The 14,881-nt window shown below is 42.4% G+C and overlaps 1 protein-coding gene across 10 annotated transcripts in view; it reads left to right on the top strand.

Moving 5' to 3' along the window:
- Nucleotides 1-14,881, top strand: part of kcnma1a (potassium large conductance calcium-activated channel, subfamily M, alpha member 1a) — a 119,625-nt gene that overhangs the window by 61,438 nt on the left and 43,306 nt on the right. For all 10 annotated transcript variants that reach the window (XM_084021499.1, XM_084021508.1, XM_084021501.1 and 7 more), the window contains exons 6-13: nt 5,322-5,397; nt 5,653-5,728; nt 6,501-6,671; nt 8,234-8,325; nt 13,669-13,779; nt 13,914-14,019; nt 14,304-14,386; nt 14,468-14,537. In XM_084021499.1, the coding sequence (XP_083877625.1) occupies nt 5,322-5,397; nt 5,653-5,728; nt 6,501-6,671; nt 8,234-8,325; nt 13,669-13,779; nt 13,914-14,019; nt 14,304-14,386; nt 14,468-14,537 (785 nt within the window). The remainder of the gene's footprint in view (nt 1-5,321; nt 5,398-5,652; nt 5,729-6,500; nt 6,672-8,233; nt 8,326-13,668; nt 13,780-13,913; nt 14,020-14,303; nt 14,387-14,467; nt 14,538-14,881) is intronic.

Consider the following 14,881-nt stretch of genomic DNA (forward strand, 5'->3'; position numbering starts at 1 on the left):
TAAATAAACTGATTGGTAGATGAGCAGGGGAATTAATGAGTAGCTTCCATCAATCGTTTCAGGCAAAAATGCCAAATAATTACTGGGTACAGCTTCTCAAAATATTGATTTGCTGCTTTTCTGTATTTTGAATCATTGCATGTTGAATATGTTTGAGGTTAAGCTATACCTTAATTATATGTTAATTACATGATATACACTTGCCTATCTATACTGCCAGTGATTCAGTCATGTGGATGGTCTGCCTTTTATGGCCTTATTTCACATCTAGTAATATATAAAAAGTAATGTAAAAAAATCTAAAGTAAAATCAAACTGGGAGAGTCTAATCTCTGAGGTGATGAAGTTTTCTAAAGAGGCTCAATGTGGCCCATGAATTTCACAGAGAAAAAGGCTGTGTAATGAAGTAGATAAGGCCTAGTCGAGTAATCTGGTTTCTGGTGTTGATGATGTAAGGTGTCCTCGTCTCAACCCCCAGAAAGTCGTTGGTGTTAGGGCCTCGATGAGGCTGATGAAAGACTGTGAAACGGTGGTCCGGCTGCTGTCTGACATTCAGGGATGAATAAATTACCTATGATCATTGCTTCTCCTGCATGTGGGCTTGATGTGGAACGCAAAGGCAGCTGTTATATCAAACACAGCTGCAATGTGTATAAACAGCTAAAGATGTAAATGTATTGTTTTTGAAAGATGACCCATAGATTTCAGAGCTAATAATATGCGCTTATAACTATTATTTAAATGTTAAATCAGGTGGCATCTCCTTTGAACATTAGAGCATGTTTTTGCAGCGTTGGACAAATATAAACCACGGCACACTGTAGTAACAGAACTCCCACTTGCGTGGCTTAGGTGTATGTTTACCGGCGGTGCGCTGATCCACGTGTTTAAGGCCGCATTCGGCATCGCAAAGCCTTGGTTATAAAATTAACGGTGTGGATCTGCGCTAGGATACGGTGTCCCCTAACAGGGTGGTGATAGTTTCCAGCATACTAATGGGGTGCTGAAAGTGTCCGTTAATATTCGGGGTCCCGAGGAGTCCGGGATAGGCATCGTGATTAGCTGCTTCTACCCTGTATTATTATGTAAATTGGGACGTACAGTGCAGTGTTGTGACAGGAACATAAGCACATTTAATCAGTGTAAGAGTCTGAGAACATGTCGAGACACCTCCTTGATGCTGCTTTCATCTTTGGGAATTTAAATAAAGGACATTCACACTTCCCTAAAGACTATTGCCCCTCCCCATATATATACATTGACAGGGACATAATGGTTTTCCTAATAATCGATGGACTAATCCACAGTTGGTGCTGCTTTCATTTAGCTAAGTGTGTATTTAACAGGCTTGGTTCGTGGGAAGCCAGGCTAGTTGTTAAGAACATGCATTGCGCTGCTCATTCCCAGTGGATTAGTCTTTTCTTTCCATTCCCTGCTGGGGGAATACACACTGCAGCCAGGATAATACATCTTAATTACACCACCTCTCCCTTCACTCTATCAGCTGTGGTCCTGCATGAGGTGACTGTCGGAGATCCAAATGGAGGTGTATAATAATAAAAAAAAGCACCACTAATAGGGGTTCTGCCCTGTGCTGTGTGGTAGCGTGTCCGCCCACTCCAGACCACCAGAGAAGTATATGCCGTGTGCATTTCAAGTTATGTTCTCTCTGCCTCTGCAAATTGGACATTGATTAAGAGGAGGAGGACGGTGTGCGGCTAATGTATGAGGGCATGCAGAGTTCTTCCTCGGAAAAAGGGAATTAATCTCCTCTAACTACTTGAACGGAGCATTGCTCTCAGGAGAGTAGCGGTGTAGGATTAGCATAAGGCGGTTTCGAAAGATGCTAGTAGCTCATCTGGCTGCTGAACCTCATCTCTCACACGCTGCTGGTTAACTTCACACTCTCCTCCTTTAGTCCCCCTTTAGTTTATCAAAAGTTAATTTTACCATCCAAAGTAATTGATATGTATTGATTTCTTTTTGGTAGTGGTGTTAATGTGGTTGATGTTCAGCTGCACTGGCTTTGGAAGTGTACAATACTTCAGTCTTCAGGCTCGGCTTTTGAGTTACCTGCTGCTGCCTCCTAGTGGTGCTTCAGTGTACCGTTTGTTGATCTCTTGTGTTTTCCTGCTGAGAGTAGTGCATCTGCCTTATATGGCCCTCCAGTCGCCGGCAGGAAGCCGCCGTGTACATTCAGGAGAGGGAAACTAATGTTTGGGAAGTGTAATCCTCTTTGCTGTAGCCGGGCTCCTCACGTGACATCACATAGTGAATGTTGCATTATTGCACGGGCAATGTACGATAAGAGCTGGTGCTGCACTGTGTGTGTGTGTGTGTTTGTGTTGCGTAGCATCGTATAATCTAATCCTGGCAGGGTTGACTGTTGGTATTATCCCAGATGAACCATCCCAGACTGGTGATTGATAAAAGGTCCCAGTAGGCTGGCGTGCCAGAACATGTGACCGTGAGGCCGGGCCCTGGCTCGCAAATCCTCAATGAAGTAAGAGTGGGCACAGACCAGGAGGCCCTTTTTGAATGAGCATCTGGCCAGCTGACACTGTGTGTGTGTGTGTGTGCGTGTGTGCGTGCAAGAGGCTTTGGCATGTGTGGGAAAGAGATTTTCTCATGCGTGAACATGTGTTCAGGGGAGCAGAATTTCATTGACAATTTTTTGAACACATGGACAAACAAACAAGCGTGTGTTACTGTACTTGTGAGGACGTTGTATTGACTTTCTTTATCTGTAGGCGAATATATAAAGATTTTCAATCCCCAGTTGGGAGGTGAGCCTTCAGATGTGACTGTGTGGACAGATGTTGATCCCATAAAGTGTTGAATACAAGGCATACACACACACAGACACGCACACGCACACACACACACACACACACACACACACACACACACACACACACACACACACACACACACACACACACACACACACAATACACAGCCATTCAAAATGTTGTTCATATTGTTCGGTTAATCTCTTTCATATTTTCTCAAATCAAATAAAACCAGAACATTTCTCCAGTTCTTCACCAGAGAATTCCACAATTTGACTTCATACATACACATCTGCTTCAATATAGTACCACTATATTTATTAACAACATCAGCTTGATAATGAAAAACTACTTTATATTAATGTTTTTCAACATGTATGTACACTACTTGAGTAAATGTATTTTGAGACTTTCCACCATTGATTGTACCCATACAATTTAATAGACTTGCTCTTGTCATCTCACTGACGATGTGTTGGCGAACGGCTTTGACCTGAAGGACAGGGTATGCTTTAAAGAAACAAAAGAGCATGACATGTCTGACATTTTGTCCAAAGACGAAAGGTGATGGGGTAAAAAGCCTGCAGGCATAAAGAGGAACGAGACGACAAAAATTGCTTAACATGCTGAACATTTTTCTCCTCAAAGGCATTCGTGGCATAGTACTCACTTTTACACAGAAAAAGTAGCAGAAGTAGATGTAGGAAGACATTGTATGTCGCTTGTAGAAGTGTGTGTGATTTTTGAATTGTCTGTTTTGGAAAGCTACATAAATTGTTCCCTCTCAGCTGCTGCTCAAAAATACTTTGCGACTATCAGTCTATATACTAGAATGAGTGTACACTACTAGGCATTTCTTTAATACATATTTTTGAAATTCCCTTTTGTCTTAGATTTTTATTGAAGATTGGATCCTTAATCTGACAGATGTTTTTTCCATGTATCTGATTTGGCTGCTAGTTTAAATGACCCCAGCCCTGAATCGTCCAGACAATCTAACTGTCAGAAAGTTGTTGTTGAGTGGTTTGACCTTCATCCGGTGGAAATGAAAATCATTTTAAAGTCAGGATTATTGTTTTTGTTCTGCATCGTTTTCATTTCATCTTTCATCTCTGCTAATCCCTGACAGGATTCAGATGTTTTAACAGTGTTGATGGAGACAAAGCTCCACCCCGGTTAAAAGTAAAGGGGGCAGGAGAAAGGTAAATATCTTTGTGTTGTGACGATTAACACTGTCGCAAGAAAAAAAGGAAAGAAAAAAACTATATTAAAGCTGATATTTTGCTCGATGAATCACAGTTGGAAGACTGATACGATTAAAGGAGTTCTAGCGGTCTGTTTTAGCACGTCTGTCTGCAGCGATGCCCGTCGGTTTCACAATATTTGCAGGTGTTTGCTTTAGAAAGAGCCGTTAACGTTGGAAGATTAGTTTTTTCCAGAAAAGTCTTTGGAATTATCTCTCGTCATTTCCGGAGGTGTTTTGAAATACAAGGCCTTAAATCACTTTTGGTGCCGAGGTTTTTAATTCCCGTCTTGGCAAGAAGAAAAAGGACTTTCCTCGGACGGGTTTTAGTCCAAAACAATGATTCCCACTAAGCTGCTGGTGTGGCGGCGTACGCACAGTGATGCTAAATCGGAGACCCTCCGAGAGACGTGGCGGCGAAAGAAGTCCTGTGGCGATCTTTTTCAGAATGGGTACAGGGTGAGGCAGGGCCATCACAGACAGCAGGAACCTCAAACGGGACTGTATCATTCAGTCCGTATCCTGTCTAACTGGGGTAAGGGCATTCATGTGCAGAGACGTATATTATCTAGAGGTGTGTACAAAATATAGTAGTTTATAAAAAACAAATAGTTTAGCATCCTTTTTATGCAGATCTTTGCTTCTCAAGTCGAATTGTTTGGTCTTATATTTGCAGGTATTGAACTGATTGCAGGGATTGAGATCACTTTTTTTTTGTCACACAAACTGACAACATGCAGGAACAGATGGGAGCGAACACACGTTCCGTGAGATCAGTGGTGTTATGTAAAAATACAATGAGGCAGGTGTCGCATTATTCTATAATCCCTAAGCGAGCCGCTCTTGGATGCGGACTGCGGCTGATGTAAAGTAGGCCACATGATGTTCCTCCTAACTTGTTTGAAGGCATAAATAATTCCAACACATCATCGAGAATAAAGTGACTACTTTTTGTGTGTGTGTGTGTGTGTGTGTGTGTGTGTGTGTGTGTGTGTGTGTGTGTGTGTGTGTGTGTGTGTGTGTGTGTGTGTGTGTGTGTGTGTGTGTGTGTGTGTGTGTGTGTGTGTGTGTGTGTGTGTGTGTGTGTGTGTGTGTGTGTGTGTGTGTGTGTGTGTGTGTGTGTGTGTGTCGTTCTGTGCTGCGGTACAGAAACATTTGGATCCTACATGTTAAGATATTTCACAAAAAAACACCCCACTTATGTGAATATGAATCTAATATTCCCGTGAGTTGTTGCATGCTCTTATGTGCAAATCTCTCTCTTTTTGTGTGTCTCTCTCTCGCAGGCCTGAGATTTCTGAGAGCACTAAGATTGATACAGTTTTCAGAGATTCTTCAATTTTTGAATATCTTGAAAACTAGGTAAGAGTAAAGGTTTCTCACAAGAAACACATTCCCCTCAAATAATATATTTACTGTTCATATCACTAGTAGCTATGTCAGGTTTGCATGTCTTTGTCATCTGTATTTAACTACACGTCTAAAGCATATTTTATGAGGTTACATAATTGTATGTTTCTATTAATAATGATGTGTTTTATGGTGTGATATGATTTACATTGTCACATTGAGAATGAAAGCAAAGTTTGAGAGTTTTCCTTGTTCTTCTTCCTCCAGTAACTCCATTAAGCTGGTGAACCTATGCTCCATCTTCATCAGCACATGGCTAACAGCGGCCGGATTCATACATTTGGTAAGTGGACGGTTTACTCACTCCCTATTCGGGACATTAAATATATAAGCACTATCAGACTGAGTCAATCAGTCATCAGGAACATAGTGGAGACACTGAAGTGTGGAATGAGATTGATGAAGGGGGTGTATTTATTATGGATGAGCCCGATCTGCTTAATAAGATCAGTATTGGCACTGATGCCGATCGGTGCATCCCAAGTACGCAGGAGAAAAGAAAAGGAAGCTAAATTATCATCAACTGTCAGAAGGCAAGCAACCAACAATTCATGTGTAAATAAATCAACTGTGTTTTCAAGAAGATAAATTATTTTATTTTTAGATTTGAAAGGCAAATTCTGCAACAAAGATTTATTCTTGAGAAAGAAAGAAAATTAGTAAAACACAGGTTGTGTGTCCTTCAAGTCTGGCCAGAGACTTTTCTATGCCTCCTAGCTCCCCACCTTTGCTGTTATTATCTACTTTTCAAACTTTCCAATGAAGGCAAAATGCCATAAAAATAATCATGTGAAAAAACAAAGATTATTGTGTGTGGAGTGTCATTCCCTAATAGTCCCTATAGTTTACATTGTGCATTTGAAGCTCTGCTCCAAAACCCTGGAATGCATCAAACTCTTTAACCACTAGATGGTAGCCTAAGCTCATCTTATAAAGAATATTCTGCATGACTCAACAGTGTTGAATGGATTTAATCAAACTTGAATGAATAGTTTCTCCATGCAGAACTCATGCTGGTGAGAGTCAGGTCTAACTGTCCTTCCCTTCATTTTGAGGTGGAAAACTCAGGGGATCCTTGGGAAAACTTCCAGAATTCCCAGTCACTTTCCTACTGGGAATGTGTCTACTTGTTGATGGTGACGATGTCTACAGTGGGCTACGGGGATGTCTATGCAAAAACCACCTTGGGACGCCTGTTTATGGTCTTCTTCATCCTCGGCGGTTTGGTAAAATCAGGCTTTTCTTTCCCCCCCTTGCTCCCCTTACACCCTCCTAAATCCTGCCTGTCCCCATCAGTAGACTGTATGAAAATGTCGGACAAGAATTAAAATGCTTCATTTATGATGTATATTGTATGATATTTCATTAGAGTGCTGTTTTTAAAATGCTACAACTATGTTGCCGGTACCAGTAAATGTTATTTCATTGTCATAGTGAAGTTGTATCCTCCTGTTTAGCCTACTGTATCCTGTCTACCGGAGTAACTATGTGCTCCTTTGTCCCCCGCCCCGTACGTCTCACTCCTCTAGTCGTTTGATAAGAGTTTGTGTTTTTTTTTTTTTGTCTTGATAATGTTGTTACTGTTCTTCTTAAAAGCAGTTGCGGTTTCAGGACATCCCCTCCTCCCGTGTCTCTTCCCACAATTCCAACAAACACAGGGGCAGGGAGATGAGGCTTAGGCCAGCCTGACTGTTACCATAGCAACAGCAGCCTCCACTCCCTCCATGCAAAACCTTCCTCTGATCTAGACTCCTAGTTGTGCCGCTAGCGCAGTAACTCACGCACATGTATACACGGGATGCGCACACCTGTTAGCGCTCATGCACACTTAGTGGAGAGACTCCGCCTCCGCACTCGTCTCTTCCAAACAAGTGGAAGACGGAGCTGAATCCCCAGTCGCTGTATTTATTTGGACAGCCATCGCTGTGTACTGATGACCTGCAGCTGTGCGGATGTGTACCTTGTTGTGGCCATGGTGATAGGTTGTGTGTTGAGAGCTCTGGAAGTCTTTAGGCTAGAACCTCAGCCTGCTTCCTATCAGCAGCAGCAGGGGCTGAATTATGACTTCAGGCTTGAGATATTCTAGAGCTAGGGACCATATAACACTCATTTCACATTAATCCCTCTGATAGATGGACTTTCCAAGTATGAGTTAAGTATGTCTTCACAAGGGCACCTCTTTGTTTCTTAATGTAAACGTTAGCGTAGCAGAGTGGTGTCAGCGATTTTGTTAGCTAACTTAAACGTGTCCCTGTGTGTGGATAACAGGCTGTGACATTTTGCAAAATGCATCCAGCTCATTTTCCCAGCCCAACAAATGAGTCTTAATGTGTTTTGCAGCTGCGGACCATCAGGTAGGCCTATTCAAATCAACCTGCCAAATCCTCTGTGTTTGTTGGACAAAACATGGCACATAGGTTTTTATTCTCCCGCTTTTTTTAAAGAAAAAGTCTGCTATCCACAAAGGTATTGGGGTGCTATCGCAGCCTGGCTACTCATCAGCTGTGACGAAATTCTTGCCCACTGACCTAAACTTCTACCTTGAAAAACTGGGGCTATTTTTTTTTTTAAACGGCAAAAACAACAAATTTTAGGATACGTAGATCTCTCTCAATTTGTGAAGTCTCAACAGACAATGAGATTTTTTTAACTTGATTTCCATAGTGATATAAGATTCCCTCCCCCCTCAGAAATCTGGATTCATGCACCAGTTTCCTCACCATCCATACTGCGGCGTAGTAGTCTCTCTTTTTTTAGTCTCTTCTTCTGTCTCCTATCTTCTCCTTAGGCCATGTTTGCCAGCTACGTCCCTGAAATCATAGAGTTAATAGGAAACCGAAAGAAATATGGTGGTTCCTATAGTGCGGTTAATGGGAGAAAGTAAGTATTCCAGATGGTTCTGCTGTTTTTCTGTGTGCGGTAGAACCCTCTCTGCATGCTTTTTTTCTTTTTTCTGTTCCATGCATGTAGGCCATGTTTGCTCGCTACGTGCCAGAAATTGCTGCTCTCATCCTTAATCGGAAGAAATACGGAGGGAGTTATAACTCGACACGGGGCAGAAAGTAAGTTGAAATCCAGACGAGGTGTGGTTGTGTGACTCGGGTGCACCCCCTTGACCTTTACAGTTACTGGGGGTTAGTTAACTTGACTTTTTCAGTACAGCAAAGTTACTTTAATAACATCAAGTCACACTGCGTGACTGGAGACCTTGGCCATTAGGACACACATGTCCATGCCCCTTTGCTCTCTCTTTTTATGCTGCCCCTCTCTCTCTCTCTCCCTCCCTTTCTCTCTCTCTCTCTCTCTCTCTCTCCCTCTCTCTCTCTCTCTCTCTCTCACTCAGAGCTTTTCCTGTAGTCATTTGTGTGCCGTTCATTTTCTTTCTTTGTCCTCCTTTTGAAACATCTTGTGTTGCATTTTTTAATTTTAATCTGGAAAATAGAGCTTTCATGACTACTAGACTTGCAGTGTACTAACCTGTGGTGCTTCTATGCGATATATCTGTGCACTGTGTGTTTTCCCGTTTCTTATCTAGTCCTTCATTAATAGTCTTGCCTGCAGGGATGAATTAGTACATAATAGATCAAAATAAAAATAGTCATGAAACCCCTACTATCCACTTCCAGGATCCCCCCCCACAAGAAAATAGAAAGATTTAAACATCTGCAAGTGCATTATTATTGGTGGTCTTCCTTTAAGCATCATCAATCTCAATGACCGTTGCCAGATCTAATTTCTTTTCTTGTTTCATTTTTGCTCTAGTATTTTTGTGTCGTTGCATGTTGAGTTCCTTTTCGCTTTAATTGCATCCTTTTCCGGCATGTTCTTCATGACCTGCGGTCATGTGGCTTTCTCATCGACTGTGCACTCCATGAGAAAAGTCATCCTCCTGTCGTCTGTCACCGCTAGCCCATCGCACCATCAATGCTTGACATGACTCTGGCCCTGATCTTCAGTCAGCTCCCACACCCCTGAATGCTGGATGCCTCGCTCCCAGTGGAGGTTTTTTCTCAAATTGCTTTTGGCTTGCTTTGCCTGCTCGGTTCTTTCGGTGCTCGCCTGGTTCCTCGTGCTTGTGTGGTGGTGGAGTTTGTCTCCTAAAAAGCTCATGTTATTCCTGTATATGTTGTGACTGGCCTCTCACGGCCAGAGGTTCCAGTGCACTGTGAAGTACGTGTGGCGGCTGTGGTCATTTCACCACAGTACTTATTGTCCAGTACTATCCCCCCCTCCCCTCCCCTGTGGCTCAAACCTTACTAATATTCAGCACACAGATGTATTCAAATTCAAATGTGCCCAGAACAGGGAAGGGTAGACTTCTTTATCCTACTTCTCTTTTATTTTTCTTCTTCTCATTTCTCTTCTATGGCAACTCAACATCCACTATTATGCGGTCTTCTCTCCCTCACTCTGTTCCTCTTTTCCAATCTCGTTCCCATCGGTTTCAATCACCCTGTTCAGCGGAGCGGATTCGAGCGAGTCAGCAGCAGAACGAGGCATCGGGAGAGAGAGAGAAAAAAAAAAAAAAAGAGCCTTTGTTCGATAATGTTTGCCTGTCATTGAGATAAGATTGATGAAATGTTATGTTTGGCCAGTGACCTCAGCCCAGACTCACAAATGTGTGTTGAGAGGAGCCCTTGTCAGAGCCGAGGATAGTTTCTCCCACACACTTTATTTTCTCTCTCCACACCCCCCCCCCCCCCCCCCCCCCCCTCCCCACAGTCCACATGTCTCTCTCCCCAGTTAGACGTATAGTGCAAACATGTGGCAACGATCAGGAGATCGCCACCAAACACACAGGCTTAGAGTGGCACCAGGCTCTTTGCATAATCATTTAGATATGTATGCGGTGTTTACATGTATGGGACCTGACACGCAGACCAAACCGCTTTGTCATGTGGCTTTCTGGATCGCCTTTCGGGGGGGGGTTCAGTTATTTAGCAGCTGTCAGCACAAAAAAAAAAAGAGTCTATCATGGAAATGAGATTAGGAGATTACAAGTATCCGACTGATTACAGAGCTCGCAAACAATGAGGTCACGATACATCGTGAGCTATTTTAAATGAATCCCTTATTTCATCTCGCTGCCTGGCCGTCATCCGAAACGGGCCTTGAAGGTTACTTGGAAGTGAGAGGGGACTCGCGTTGGATCCGTACCGAGTTCCTGTGTCGTGCTAGCGTTGCTCGTAGAACTCTGCGCAGTGTAGCGTACACCCGCGAGTGCCGTGACAGCCCCTCAGCCCGCGTGTGCTGATATAATAATGACAAGTGTTGCGTTCTGTTGGCGCCCGCTGCAGTCGGGGCTCTGTGGTTTCCATTATGACTCTATGGTTTCCATTAGCCCGAACTGCTTCAGAGAGGGGAGGGGTTGGCATGGAAACTGGCTTCAACGCTGACTGAACTCTGACACACACCTTTTTGAAGGTCCTCTGTAAGGGACTCGCCACTAGAGGCGTGCAGGCCAAGGGACTCCTACGCTATGAGTTTCCAAACATACAGTGTGTACCTGCACACTTCTAGACATTAATTACAAGAGATGCAGTTTAATTTGATCCAAAAAATAAAAATGACAACTAACTTGCACTTTGAGGCCGATTCTTGCAGTACGTTTCGTCACTGACCTTAAGGATTAGAGCAGTACGGAGTGAGTGACCTCTGTTGCTGACGTTTGAGCTCTCTGTTTGTCTGTGTTGTGTTCAGTGCATCCCCGGTGACTTCCTGGGATGTTTCCCCCCGACTGCATGTTTTGTGTGCACACTCTGTAATACACCTTTTTTGCATTTAATGTGATCATCTGCCCTCCTGAGTTTCTGAGTTGTGTTTTTGGTTTTCTAAAAAATCTGCTCTGCAAAAATGTTAGTTATTACTATCTGTTTCTAAACCGTACGATGCAATTAGGGTTAACCAGAGGGGAGGTATTTTTGTTCATGAAGCAATTATAAATGGTTGAATTATCGGAGATATCCTTTTCTTACATCCTATTCAACCAGCCAATTACCTCAGTGTTCAATATGATGCCACTGTTGGCACACTCAAATGATGAAAACTCAGGAGAGCCAACTTTAATGACGTCTATCAAGTGAAGCATAATATCCCGACAATCCTTCTGTTTTCAATGCAGAAACTTAAATTAGGGGGCTTGAAACAAAAGTTTGATACATGAGGAAGAACTTTGCTGATGAATCACCGACTACGCTAAGTGTGTTTGGCTTTTTGTGTGTGTGTGAGAGAGAGAGATTCATAACCTAATGCTGAACCCCCACAAACCAAATAATATGCTGTATAAATCTGTATATCCCCCCTATCCGCTTGTCATCTGGATACTGGGAATAGGAAAACGTGACTGATGTTTTTCATCTCTCAAAACGAGAGACGCGTTGTGCCAAATACCGCCGGCTGCCCACAGACATCTCAGCTCATCAGCCTGCGAGACCACACGGCCGCGCCGCGATCACGGCTGCTCATTAGATTCTCTTAAAGGACAGGGGCGACATCTGCGAAGGCCATTACGTCCTGCAACATCCACAAACTGCCATTCTCTCAATACGTCTGTCACGTCACTTTGCCAAGTCCGCTCCGGTGCGGCCTCACCCGGTCCATCTGGTACAGTGTAGGGGGAACACTAAGTGGTCCGGACTATGGTTCTCATCTAGCATCAATAAATATCTGTTTTCCTTTAAACCTGCCAAATTGAGTCAGATTTCCGTAATGTTCTACGATTTTAGACGTCGACGTTTGAAGGTTAATGTGTTAGCCAGAGCCTCCTTCATGTGTATGAGAGTATGATAATGGTTTGAGACAAATCTAGTTAGATCATAAGAACTTGAATGGTGAACAAATATGACCACAGTGTTTTTTTGGGTTTTTTTTTTTTTTGGAAAGCGTAACCCAATACTCGTAGTGTTTAATGCAAAGCTGTCCAGTATCCAGGCACTCAAAACTAAAGTGGTTCATTTGTCTCCTGGCACATCCTGTTAAGTAGTGGATAAGGCCATTGTCATTACACAGATTGCCTTACAGGTCTCCGTAGGGTAATTAGAGTGTCTGCTGAGTGTCCACACTAATCCATGTCAATATAAAGCCTGAATTCTACAGAGCATGTTTGGATTTCTCATTTAGGGATTTGGCACTAAGACCTGGTGACATTTAACTTTAACTCCAGAAGGGTAGCTCCGCTTACCACAGTGCAAATGAAGCATATAAAGTGTCTTAAATCCACTAGATTAGCATGATTAAATTGCCAAATCCTAACCATATCATGGTTGAGTTCCAAGTATTTTTTTTTTAAAAACAACAACTTATACTACTTTATTGAAGAACCTATAAAAACAGCTACACTAACATGAAGGAGTAAGATAACCTTAAACCTTAGCATGAAATAAAAAAAAAAACATTTCACAAAATTATTTATTTCACTTCTGGGACACAACTTTATATTAACAGAACCACCACAAGATTAATAGTTGAGACGGTTAAGAATTTAGTTTTAAAAATAAAGGCTTGGACAGTGACCGTGAAAACTGCCCATTGACCTTTGAACTTGATAGGTCCGGCCTACAGTGCAGGCAGAGGACAAACAGGGACACGACCTAACCCCCCAAAAGAACTCATATCTAACTCTGTTGCTCCTCGCTGCCGTAATCAGCGTTGTGCACAGTCTGACAGATGTTCTCCACCGTGAAGCGCCACATGTTTCGCCAGCGGACCCGTCAAATTCTCCGAGGCCCCTGTTTAGAATTTGTGTCAACCGCGGGCCTCCGAAATCACTTTGAACATTTTTAGTAATGTTCTGTATAAAAGCACAAGCATATTGATATACATGTCTTTGTCAACATCCATTCGGCTCACAGAGGGGCGGTTTGGCTGAAGGGACGGTTTTTCTATTGGGAACGGATGACAATTCAACCACTGTGGGCTGTGTGATTGTATCTGAGACTTTCTAAAGTGGTTCAGAGTTGAGTGTTTGATTGCACTTGTTGTGCAGCATTTAACCACTTTCATTACATGGGGGGAAAATGTTCATTTTTATGGCAAAAAAAGAAGATATAATTCAGTTATGTGTTTGCTTTGAAATGACATTTTTTGACATGTATATAGTTTTTTTTTTTCAAGCCTATATTTGAGTTTAGAGTGCTTTGGTTTGACTGATTATCTGTGGGAGACATGCCAGTGTCTGCAGTGATTTATGTTGCCCACTCAAGATGATTTCTTCCCCCCTTCCAGGCATATTGTGGTCTGTGGTCATATTACCCTCGAAAGTGTCTCCAACTTCCTCAAAGACTTCCTACACAAGGACAGGGATGATGTCAATGTTGAAATTGTTTTTCTCCATAAGTAAGTTTTTTCTTTCCCCCCCCCTCTTCCTCACTTTGTGTAGGCTTGCAGAACACAAAGTTTGAAACAATGCACAGTCGGCCTGTATATGTGTGCGAGGTACGCTAACCCCTGTGCTCTTTTCTCTCTGTTAGTATTTCCCCTAATCTTGAGCTGGAAGCCTTGTTCAAACGTCATTTTACCCAAGTAGAGTTCTACCAGGGATCTGTTCTCAACCCTCACGATCTCGCCAGAGTGAAGGTACAGTCGGGGACTCTTGGAGAGATGAAATCGCTTAAAATTATAGACGGTTGTTGGAATTTAAATTTAGATTCAAATTTGACAGGTTAAGAGCATTATTTAATTCAGTAAATCAGTCTTTTTTTAATGTTTTTAATGGGTATACCGAGCTTAAGAGATCTTTCTTGAACAAATCGGGTCAAAACCACTATTTTTAAAAATGTTCGTGAGCAAGACAGATACAACTACTCAATGTGCGCTAGTAGATACTGACCATAACGTGTTTCTTCGCTCCCTACACATAGATCGAGTCAGCAGATGCCTGTCTAATCCTTGCCAATAAATATTGTGCAGATCCTGATGCTGAAGATGCCTCCAACATCATGAGGTATTGTATCATCTGGACATGTAAGTCAGTGGGAAACTGATTAGATCAGATCTTACATGTTGCCTGTCTTTAACCTTCTAGGGTTATATCAATAAAGAACTACCATCCCAAGATCAGAATAATCACCCAGATGCTGCAGTACCACAATAAGGTAAGATGGTTTGGTGCCCTTCGATATATAACATTGCTTCCCTTCATCTTAGCTGCTCTCTATATTCTCCCACAAGACGGGACATTTATAACAGGGTTAGCTATTTCAACAGAGATGCCATGTTTAAATACACACATGTATTGAATTGAATTTAATGACGGGCTTTTAATAATGTAAAGTAAAAGTTCCACATTTTGGGGGAAAATAATTCTAAAAACAACAATTTGCCATCAAACGAGATTATACTCTTGTTACCCCCATGTTTCAAATCTTTGTACTAAGTTAAGCTAACTAGCTGCTGGCTGTAGCTCTTTATTTACCATCCAAAGCTTAGATTGGTATTG

The sequence above is a fragment of the Eutrigla gurnardus genome (assembly GCF_963514095.1).
Source record: "Eutrigla gurnardus genome assembly, chromosome: 11".
Taxonomy (NCBI): domain Eukaryota; kingdom Metazoa; phylum Chordata; class Actinopteri; order Perciformes; family Triglidae; genus Eutrigla; species Eutrigla gurnardus.